Source organism: Vigna radiata, unplaced genomic scaffold (assembly GCF_000741045.1).
Source record: "Vigna radiata var. radiata cultivar VC1973A unplaced genomic scaffold, Vradiata_ver6 scaffold_170, whole genome shotgun sequence".
Classification (NCBI taxonomy): domain Eukaryota; kingdom Viridiplantae; phylum Streptophyta; class Magnoliopsida; order Fabales; family Fabaceae; genus Vigna; species Vigna radiata.
The window spans coordinates 137,810-149,236 of NW_014542552.1; the positions used below are offsets into that span (position 1 = coordinate 137,810).

Sequence of the window (11,427 nt, forward strand, 5' to 3'; positions counted from 1 at the left end):
ATTTAATATAATTTAAAAAATAAATAAATAAATTATATTACCATTACTAATGTTTTTAGTAATTATTAATTTTATGGATAAATACTATTTATGGGTTAACCATTTTTAATTTTATTACATATTACTATTTTATTACGAAACTGTTTTAGTATTCTATTTTATTAAACTATTAGTATTCATAATATTCAGAAATCTTTGGATGCAATATATGAATATATGAATATGATGAGTTGTTGTATCTTATAAGAGAAATACATAATATTCATTATTGTCTTGTGGAGTGGAAACTTTTCTTGTGTTCTTCAATTTAGGACTAATAACAAAAAGAAAAAAAAAAAAAAACTAGCTAATGACCAATAATCAATAACACAATTTGGAAAACAAGGCTTTAAGAGGAATGCATACATTTAAATTAAAAAAATTGTTGGTTAAATTAGTTCAAAAAAGTAATTAAACACATCATAAACATGATTAAATGATCATATAACACACTTGAACTTTAAAATCAATGTATATTAAACTTTTAATTCTATTGTTTGAAATAATTTTGAGTGATTTATAGTGTGGAAACAAAGCTTCTTTAAAGAATGCAAATTAGTTAAATTAATTAAGAAAAGTGGTTAAATACAATTAGATTATTTTATTTTTGTTCTTTGTTTTCCTACCACACTTGTATACATTGAAGAAGTTGCTTATACATACTAAACTTATTCACTATCAACAAAATCTAAACCGTTGAACATACTTAATACCAAAAGAAAAAAAAAAATAGCAAATCCTATAGATTAATTGTAACACCCTAACGCACCTTAATAACAATTTTTATTTTGTCAATACCAACAAAAGTTCGAATTAAAATGTCCATTTATCTAACAATAATCACCTGTGATAACTACTCCACCCTACGAAAAACTCACCGTCAACATCAACCACCGTGAAATGGACTGCACCAGAACAACCTTGGAAATGTCGTCAACCAACCACTGCTCTATCTCTTATGCTTTCTTCTCACCTTGTAATATAACCGAAGTTGAAAATGAGAACTTTCACTTCACTATCATCCCAAATCCCAACCACAAAATTTAAGCTTAGGTTAATGCAATGGCTCAACTCTGCCAAAACCATTGATCATCTAAAACAAACCCATGCTCTTTTTCTCAAACTCCTCCCTCAACAACCACCCCATCATTATTATCGCTACATGGGTCGTTTGTTATATCGAGTTCTCCAGTTGCATGGCGAAGACGCCAATCTTTGCTATGCCCACCAACTGTTTGACACAATGCCAAACTGTTCCAATGGCTTCCTTTGGACCTCCCTCATTCGTGCATTCCTATCCCATCGTGCCCATCTTCACCATTGCATTTCTACCTATGCTAGAATGCATCAAAATGGGATTTTGCCTTCAGTGCTCACCTTCTCTTCAGTACTTAGCGCTTGTGGGCGAGTCCCGGCTTTGTTTGAAGGAACACAAGTACATGCCAGAGTGGTGCAGTCGGGGTTTCTTGGAAACAAGATTGTGCAAACTGCACTCCTTGACATGTATGGAAAATCTGGCTGTATAAGGGATGCACGCAACGTGTTTGATAGGATGGATGACAAGGATGTTGTTGCTTANACGGCGATGATTTGTGGGTATGCTAAAGTAGGAATGATGGTTGATGCACGGTGGCTCTTTGATAACATGGGAGAACGCAATTGTTTTACTTGGACTACCATGGTTGCTGGATATGCAAATTGTGAAGACATGAAAGCTGCTAAGGAATTGTATGATGTAATGAGTGACAAGAATGAGATCACTTGGTTTTCAATGATAGCAGGTTATGGTAAGTTAGGTAACGTGGAGGAAGCAAGAAGAGTATTTGATGGAATTCCTGCGCTGCAGTCTGCATCTGCTTGTGCAGCGATGCTTGCCTGTTATGCACAGAATGGATACGCAAAGGAAGCTATTTACATGTACGAGAAAATGAGAGAAGAAGGGATCAAAATCACTGAGGTAGCAATGGTGGGGGCTATGTCAGCTTGTGCACAACTGAGGGACATTAGAATGTCAAACACTCTAACAGACCATCTTGAAGAGGGTTGCTGTGGTAAGTCCTTTTGTTATTGCATTCTACCCATTTAGGTAAAGAATATTTCACGTACTGACTTGGAACCCATTGTTATTTTATCTCAGATAGAACACATTTTGTTTCCAATGCATTGATCCATATGCACTCAAAATGTGGAAACATAAACTTAGCACTGAAAGAATTCAGTATAATGAGATACAGGGATATGTATGCCTACAGTACAATGATTGCTGCCTTTGCTGAGCATGGAAAATCTCGGGATGCTATAAACCTTTTCTTTAAAATGCAAAAGGAGGGNTTAAAGCCAAACCCAGTCACATTCATTGGTGTCCTCAATGCTTGTAGCTCTTGTGGTCTTGTTGAAGAAGGTTGTAGGATTTTCCAGATTATGACTGAGGTATTTGGTATTAAGCCCTTACCTGAGCACTATACTTGTATAGTTGATCTCCTTGGGAGGGCTGGGCAACTAGAAAGGGCGTATGATCTAATAAAGGAGAATGCAACCACTGCTGATGCAACAACTTGGAGCTCTTTATTAGCGGCTTGCAGGCTTTATGGCAATCTAGATTTGGGTGAGAGTACAGCCAGACATCTCTTTGAGATTGACCCTGACGATTCGGGAAATTATGTGCTTCTAGCAAACATTTATGCATCAAAAGATAAATGGGAGCATGCACAAGAGGTTAAGAACTTGATTAGTGAAAAGGGAATGAAAAAACCTTCAGGGTATAGTTTGATTCAGTGAGAAATCGAGGAACGCTATAAAGAAGAACCACTTTGATTAAGCAGTGTATCCTCTCAATCAGTATAATGATGTTGTCGTGAATACTTTTGCATTGATCAACATTGTTGAAGGAGTAATTGCTGAATAAGCTTTGAATTCCCAACTTTATTTTCTGAGACATGCATGTAAGATATCAATATCATCATGTATCATGAAGCCATTAAGCGAAGCTGCTAATCCATCTTAAAACAGGAACGAGTTTCATGTGGCTGTTGTGAAGTTATATTAGCCTCAAGGTGCAAAAATTTAGTTCCGTACACCGCTGAGTTTGTATGCTGGGGATGAGGATGAAGATGGGAGAGTATAAGATATATGTCAAAAAATGGGGTCTCTATACAGCGCATTTACTAAAGATATCATACGGACAATGGTGGAGACAGGATCCACATTACTTTGAGATGCAGCTGTTGTTTTGGAGGGAGATGGAAATAAGGGTTCTGTGTGGGAGTTTTATTTGGATGCTTTGAGTAGTAATTATCAACAAACAGATATAAGGACAAAGATGATTCATCAGGGAAAGAAAACAGGAGGATCTTCTCCCTTAGAAAAAGGGATTACCGCCCAATGTGGGCATGCAAGGAGCAGTAGAGGGCTTAGAGTACTCAAAAGTCTTCTCAATCTGACTCAATGTTGGCAATAAAGCAGCAGCAAATATGTTTCTTACATTCAGGAAGCTTCTTTTCCTTGTGCAGTATCTTTCTTCTGCCTATAATTTTGGATATCTCTTTGTGATTGTTGCAATCTATTAATATTTTGGTATATAGGTTGTTAAATAACTTCAAGGAAATGAAGTTATCTATTGAAGGTTTGAGAGGTTAGTAAAAGAAGAGTTATCCCTCAAAAGCCAAAATTCCTTGTTTATTATTCATAGAAGAAAGTATAGAAGGTGGAATCTCATGTTGGACATGTCAATAAACAAAAGATGACAAGTGAACCTTCCACACACTCAGTGTAAGTTTTCCTACTAATAAAGTAATTGTAAAACTGCTTGAAAGTAGCGTTTTTACATTGGTTTTCTTAGTTAGTTAAGTCTGATAAAAATTACCATACACTAAATTGGAAATGACAAAATAATCTCTATCTTTTTTTTTATTCTTGGAAATATATATTTCTTGTCATCTACTTTATGAATTACATTTAAATTTCTTATGTTGTTTGTGTTTCTTTTATTTTTTTTCAAAGTAACTTTTATTTGTTACTCATTGTTTTTGTGTCCAGTTTTATGTTTATCATTTATTTCACTGAACTTTACTACTTAAAATTCAAGTTGTTTTTTGTTTAGTCATTTTTATAACTGTAATTTATTGCTTTAGATTTTCCTAATCATTCTTTTTTTAGTATAATGAGTAAGTAGATTATTGTATGTTATCTGAAAAAGTGAAATATGTTACATAAAGATAATCATTAAAAGGAATTCTATTCGAGTCAATTTATGTTATAAATGTGTTTGTTTTTCATGTTTAAAATTAATTTAACACATTTAAATTAAAAACCATTTTCCATTATTAACATAAATTAAAAGAACTAAATAATTTTATTCATTTTATTTCAATTATTATTTATCGGTTATAATATTTTCATAGAAACTTAGGTATAATCCAAGGTAAGAACAGCTTTGCTTGTACATCTCTTTCATATTTGGTTCCTATTTTAAAGTATAACTAGATTCATGGAGGGAACTATCTCATCCCTAAACTCAAACCCCAAATAATGTATTCTAATACTCAAATTCAACATTCCAAAAGCAAAATAGACAATCAGTAACAGACATGTCATTGTTTTATGTGGCACTGAGATTCTGTTGCTCGATGGCCTTGACCATCACCATCAACAAATATATTGACATACTCAATTGTATTTATTTAAAAGAAATTGATTAAAAACATATTGGTTACATATTCAAATATATATATATATATATATATATATATATATATATATATATATATATATATATATATATATATATATATATATATNAGTTGATACATATTTTAGCAAAGTGTATGAAGTTTTAGGTTACAAAAATGTTCTTGTAAAAAAAGAAAACCAACTTTAAATCAAAGGGTATTTTAATAATTTTAAAATTTAATTTAAAATAAAAAAATAAAAGGTAGTTATTAAAAATCCTGATTGGTCCATGTGTACAAGAGAAGTTATTAGTTTTTATTTTATTTTTAATTTTAAAGAACAATTACCTTTTACTTTATTTTTTTTTAAAAACAACTACCTTTTAAAAAATATAATGATTTAGGGTTTATAAAACCCGTCTAGGTTAAGAAAACAACTACCTTGTATTTTATTTTTCATTTTATTTTCCTTAAATCATGGAAAATATGTTGCCTATGGATGTGATGCATCCATTTAAAAAAAACAATGTAACTATACAAATTATATCTATTTAAAAATATTATAATTAAAATATTCCTTAAGTAGTGGAAAATAACTACATTTCTTTTTATTTTTTATTTTAAAAAACAATTAATGAATAAATACCTTTTTTTATTTTTTATTTAAATTAAATTTTAAAATTACTAAAGTACCCTTATATTTAAAGTATTTTTTTTTAAATAGGAATATTTTTGTAACCTAAAATTTGGTACACTTTGTTAAAATGTACCAACTAAAAAATCACTTTACATAAATTAGCAAATCCCTATATATATATATATATATATATATATATATATATATAATAACTTTTGTCTTCAATTATTATTTTAAAGCTTAAATAAGTTTTTAAAATTGGTAATATATTCATTTTAATTTTTTCAGCAAGATTTTGAAACTGTCTTTATTACAAGGAAAATCGTTGAGATCAAATGTTTTTAACTTTCTCGAAAACAAAAAAAATGCTTTTACTTTTAGAAAATTTCTCATACACTGTGTTAAATATGTAAATATTCAGCTAAAGAAAAACTCAAATAGTGCTTGCACACGTATATAAATTTTTTTAATAAATAAAGTTTGGGTTAAATATGTTTTTAGTCCCTATATTTTGGAGACGATTTTGGTTTTAGTCCCTCTTTCAAACTAAGGTATAATTTAGTCTTTCAACTTTAGAAAACTCTGGTTTTAGTCATTTTTACCAAATTTTTTTAACTTTATTTGCTGTTTCAAACGTGTTTCATTATATAACATTTGGATTGTTTACACTGTTTGACACATTTTTGCTTCAATGTTAACTGAGAAACACATTTGAAACAACAAATAAAGTTAAAAAAATTTGGTAAAAAGGACTAAAACCAGAATTTTTTAAAATTAAAGGACTAAATTGTACCTTAATTTAAAATAAGAACTAAAACCAAAATCGCCCCAAGAGACTAAAAAGATATTTAACCCTAAAAGTTTCAAATCATTATACAATTGTTTTAGTTTATCGATAATATGCGTCACATTGATTCTCTTTTCTTATATAAAATATGTATTTAATTAGGTCTTTACTATATATTTTTCCCGAAACAATACTAGAGTATGGAGTTAAAATATTTATAGACAATACCTATACATAATACTTATAATCTTAAGTAAAATAAAATAAAATTATTCCAGTGGTAATCACCCTCTAAAACCAATTGCTAGATAGGTTTCTTTGATTATGATATAATAATTATGATTTATGAGTTAAAAAATTACCATTTTTTTACTTGTGCCAATAGTCCTAAAATACATATTAGAGCATTTGTGATATCTTCCCTTAACATAGTGGCTTAATTACTTTTTAGTTTATTTTTTCTGGCATTAACAGCTTCTCTATTATAAATTGGGTTCTACTTGTCCTTTCTAATAATAACTCCTTTTACAAAATTGTCTTACTTAAATTAGTTTATCTGTGATGTTGTCTTGTTTGGCATGAAGATTCACACACACTTACAGCAAAATAATGAGCTAGTGAATCATTTGTTCTGTTCTAAACATCTTATTCTAAATATACGAGTTCCAATTACAATATATATGTCTTTGATGTTTTCTTTTCCTTCAGTCCATTCACTTTATTCAATTTATCTTTCTCATTAACTCCTTGAATTTTTTCTGAGGATTTAAATTGAATTTGTGAAATGGATGTGGATACATTGTTTGCTTCAATTAATGAGATCAATGTTTCAGATCATACTGCAAAATGTGGTGTTTGCCTTAAGACTCCACCCAATATTGCATCAGATGGCCTATGGGGAAAACATAGCACAGAAGGATCTCCTTTAAAGTCATCTATGCCAATATTTCTACTCCAAGTGGTTTTGATTTACACTGTAACACGAACTTTGAATTACCCTTTAAAAAAGCTGGGTTTTCCTGCCATTTTTTCACAATTGATGGTAAGTTTTCTCCTCATAGTGTATGCTTTGGTTTATTATTAAGATTGTTATAGAATCTTAAATCATACAATATATAGGAAGATTAATTTGGATTGATCAACATCTGTAATATGTCTAACAAAATGCATTATCTTTATTTGAAGGCTGGGCTCATTTTAGGACCATCCTTGAGTATGTTGGAGAAAGAGAAGACAATGTTGTTTCCTTATGGAAGTCAAGACACACTTGCTACAATAGCATCACTTGGTTATATGTTATTTGTCTTTGAGAATGGTGTGAAAATGGATTTCAGCATGATCACCAGAACAGGAAGACAAGGATGGATCATTGCCATTGTGGGGTTGCTATTTCCTCTAGTAATTGGTTATTCATCTGTAGAACGCATTTCTAAACTTACATCCCAGGGTACAATAGTGCATTCCACCGTTGTTATATTGATGACACAGAACATGACTTCATTTACAGTGATTGCCTCCGTCCTCAATGACCTTCAAATCCTAAACTCTGAACTTGGAAGATTGGCGTTATCTTCTGCACTGGTGGGTGACACGCTGAGTAATATTCTTGTAATTGCATCTGCAGCCTTTGATACCAGGAAAGTGAATGCAAATAGTATAGATTTGGTGTTGCTTTTCGCTATAATAATTATCATTTTCTTTGTCTATCGGCCTGCAATGTTCTTGGTGATTGAACACACACCAGAAAGCCAAGAAGTGAAGGATATTTACATCAACGTTATCATTGGGGTTCTTTTTGTTTTGGGTTGGTGTTCAATGCTATTCAATATAGAATTCATTCTTCTACCTTTCCTTTATGGATTGGCTACACCAGATGGACCTCCATTAGGATCTTCATTAGTTAAAAGGGTTCATACTTTTGGTTTAGAATTTCTCATGCCAATCTTCGTCACTACATGTGCAATGAAGATGAATTATTCCTTGGTAGAATTCACATCACCTATATTTATAGGCACTGTCCTTATGATCGTTATCGGTCATCTAATGAAGCTTATATCTTACCTAGCATCTGCACTCTTTTTCAAGCTATCACTAAAGGATGCACTTTCTCTTGCCCTCCTTCTAGATTGCAAAGGCGTTGTGGAAGTAGCCATGTATAGCTCTGCATTGGACAAAAGGGTAATAAGATATTGACTTTTCAAATACAACTGCTTTTGTTGGCTTCTCTCAAAGTTTCTTCTTCCTTGTTTTCTAAACAGTTAATGATCATGATACTTATTATATTATATGCAGGACATCCAACCTATACGTTATACTGTGGCTCTAACAATGATCATGATCTCAAATAGCGTTGTGCAATTGCTGGTGAAACGTTTGTATGACCCTTCAAGAAAATATTTTGGCTACCAGAAAAGGAACATGTCTGATTTGAAATTTGACTCTAATCTCCGGATCCTTGTTTGTATTCATAAACATCATCACACAGTACCTATAATACCAGCTCTTGATCTATTTAATCCTACACCAATGTATCCAACAACTGTGGATGTTCTTCATCTGATTGAACTAGTAGGGCGTTCTAGTCCTATTTTCATTTCTCACAAGATGAAAAGAGGTGTTCCTTCTTTTGCAAGAAACTCCTACTCGGAGAATGTCATCCTTTCCTTCAAACTCTATGAAGATGAAAAGCTAGGTGCAACAACAATGTACCCTTATACAGCCATATCTCCACCTACACTGATGCATGAAGATGTGTGCTACCTTGCATTGGATAAAGTAGCATCAATCATCATTCTTCCTTTTCATAGAAGATGGTCTTTTGATGGAAAAATTGAACACGAGGACAAGACTGTGAGGTTACTGAATTGTAAGGTGATGGATAAGGCTCCATGCTCGGTTGGAATATTAGTGACTCGTTTTGTTCGTAAAAGTGGTTCACCACTTCGATTAGCCATGATCTTTTTCGGTGGTGATGATGATAGAGAGGCTTTGTGCTTGGCCAATAGAGCAGCCAAAGACACTGCTAATGTTAATCTTGTGGTGTATCACATTACAACAAGCGAAAACAAGGATGAAAAACATAACGAGGACATTATGCTTGATCGTACAATATTAAAAAATGCTAAAAGAGAATGTTCTCGTATGAAAAATGTTGTGTATGAGGAAATAACAGTGGAGGGTGGTGCCCAAGTAGCTTCTGTTCTTCACCGTATGGCAGAAGATCATGACTTTTTTATAGTTGGGAGACGCCATGGTATTGATTGTCCTCAAACAAAAAGTCTTCAAGAATGGAGTGAGTTTCCAGAGTTAGGTGTCATAGGTGATTTTCTTGCTTCTCCAGATCTTGATTGCAAATCATCTGTTTTGGTAGTGCAACAACAAAAATTTTACCATTAATAATAAGTAATTTTGTTGTATGAAATGATATTTTTTTGTTATGATATATGTTCATAGAACCTTCTATTAGAAGATCTAATGTTCATAACATATTTAATAATAATAAAAAAAACCATTTACAAAGAAATTGAATTATTTTTACTTATAAAATTAACTATAAGTAGTAATTGCATTACTTGTTTTAATCAATTGTTTAAATAATCATTAATTCCCAAACTTTCTATATACAAACTAACTATATTTGAATGATTATTTAACAAGGACTCCTTTTATAAATGATTATTTACCCCATGATAGTAAAGGAAGGAAAGGAAAGACATATATTAAATGTGATATATATGCATCTAGTTTATGTTTTTAAATTAAACATAAGAACAAAGGAAATATGACCGCGCTCAAGCTAAATCTAATTACAACACAAGTATCTTGTGAAAATTGTTTTACAATAGTAATAATTTTAGAACTTAAGACAAGAACGCATGTAGGGACATATACATCTATTACACTCTCATGATACAACTTTTAAAGTCTCTCTGATAAACTTCTCAAGTTTATATTCACGCTTTAGTGGTTGTTTGTATTAGTAGGAGAGAAACATTATTATATCTTTCACTCTATGTAGTAATACTTTTCTCATAAATATTTATTGTATATCTGTCCAAAACACCTCTTTCTTAATATTCTTCTCTTATTTTTTTTATCCACAAGTGACAATAAACAATATTTGGAGTTCTTAGACTTAAGAAAAAAATGAGAAGGAATAATCATTATTATTTGATTATAGTGGAACCTTAATTATTATTTGATTATAGTGAAACCTTAATTGATTAGAATGTTTACCCATGATACTATGTGATATATATTATATATTATAAATATTTTGCATTTAATTTATGTTTATAAATTAAACATAAGAATAAAGGAAATATGACGACTTGAGAAACACTCAAGCTAAATCCAATGAGGTTGCACATCAAGATTCAAGGATTATAATGTCAAAATTACAATACAAATACCTTGTGAAAATTTCTTTACAATAATAAATTGAGCACTTAAAGATGAACACACATAAGGGACATGCACCTATTACACTTTCATTTATGATAAATTTTTCAAGTTTATTTTCATGTTTGAATGGTTGTAAGATAGAGTTGACACTATTTTTAAGGATGACTTTCACTCTTTTGAAAGTGTTTGACCATGGCTAAGGGATTTTCCATCATTCCCTCCCTCTTGAAAAGGATTTGCCCTCAAATCTTCAACATGGAACAAAGCAAACTTCCTTATCTTCTTTGGAGTTTTGTGTGTTTCTCCACCAAGTTATAACACATGTTATAATAGTGAGTAAATGAAGAATATAGCTCCACAATGATAAACCTTAAATCAAATGAATGATCAATGTCTTGAAGAGTAAGAGCATCTTTGAAGCTTTTATTTGTCTTGTGTTGGATGTATATGTTTGAAAGACTATGCATTCCAACACAAGAGTTAATTTTTTAGGGATATGCCATTATACCCTCCCTTTTGAAAATGATTTATCCTCAAATCTTCTTGTTCTTTTATGACAAAAATATTTTTCTTATTATTGGTTAATTTGTGTATCTTTCCACCAGGATCAAAGATCCATATGCAAGTGTCTGTTGGAAAACATGTTGGCTTATTTCACCAAGAGGAGGGGCTGGGGGGGGGGAGTGAATTGGTGTTGTTTCAAAAACACTTTCTTTTTGCAATCTTGATATCAAAGTATAAAGCTTTTTGAAATTTCTTGAACTGCAAGCAATCAGAATATGTATGCAGCGGAAATTACATAGTTGGCTGCGTAAAGTATAAAGTCGATTGGAATGTAAAAGATAAGGGATAGAGAAATGCAAACACAAATTTTTATACTGGTTCGACCAACA

General features: G+C 31.4%; 2 protein-coding genes across 2 annotated transcripts; both read left to right on the forward strand.

The window, feature by feature from the left end:
- The first annotated feature begins 739 nt into the window (after nucleotides 1–739).
- Nucleotides 740–3,946, forward strand: LOC106780289 (putative pentatricopeptide repeat-containing protein At5g37570). Its single transcript, XM_022776957.1, has 2 exons — nucleotides 740–2,090; nucleotides 2,177–3,946. The coding sequence occupies exons 1-2, from the start codon at nucleotides 1,037–1,039 to the stop codon at nucleotides 2,815–2,817; spliced, it is 1,695 nt and encodes a 564-aa protein (XP_022632678.1). The 5' UTR covers nucleotides 740–1,036; the 3' UTR covers nucleotides 2,818–3,946.
- Nucleotides 3,947–6,914: 2,968 nt separating this feature from the next.
- Nucleotides 6,915–9,526, forward strand: LOC106780290 (cation/H(+) antiporter 3-like). Its single transcript, XM_014668568.1, has 3 exons — nucleotides 6,915–7,172; nucleotides 7,316–8,308; nucleotides 8,423–9,526. The coding sequence occupies exons 1-3, from the start codon at nucleotides 6,915–6,917 to the stop codon at nucleotides 9,524–9,526; spliced, it is 2,355 nt and encodes a 784-aa protein (XP_014524054.1).
- Nucleotides 9,527–11,427: the final 1,901 nt, after the last annotated feature.

Excerpts from the sequence above, each read along its gene's own strand:
- LOC106780290 (XM_014668568.1), top strand. The coding sequence starts at position 6,915 with ATGGATGTGGATACATTGTTTGCTTCAATTAATGAGATCAATGTTTCA. Across the intron at positions 7,173-7,315 it reads CCATTTTTTCACAATTGATG|GCTGGGCTCATTTTAGGACC; the intron begins GTAAGTTTTCTC and ends CTTTATTTGAAG. Across the intron at positions 8,309-8,422 it reads GCTCTGCATTGGACAAAAGG|GACATCCAACCTATACGTTA; the intron begins GTAATAAGATAT and ends TATTATATGCAG.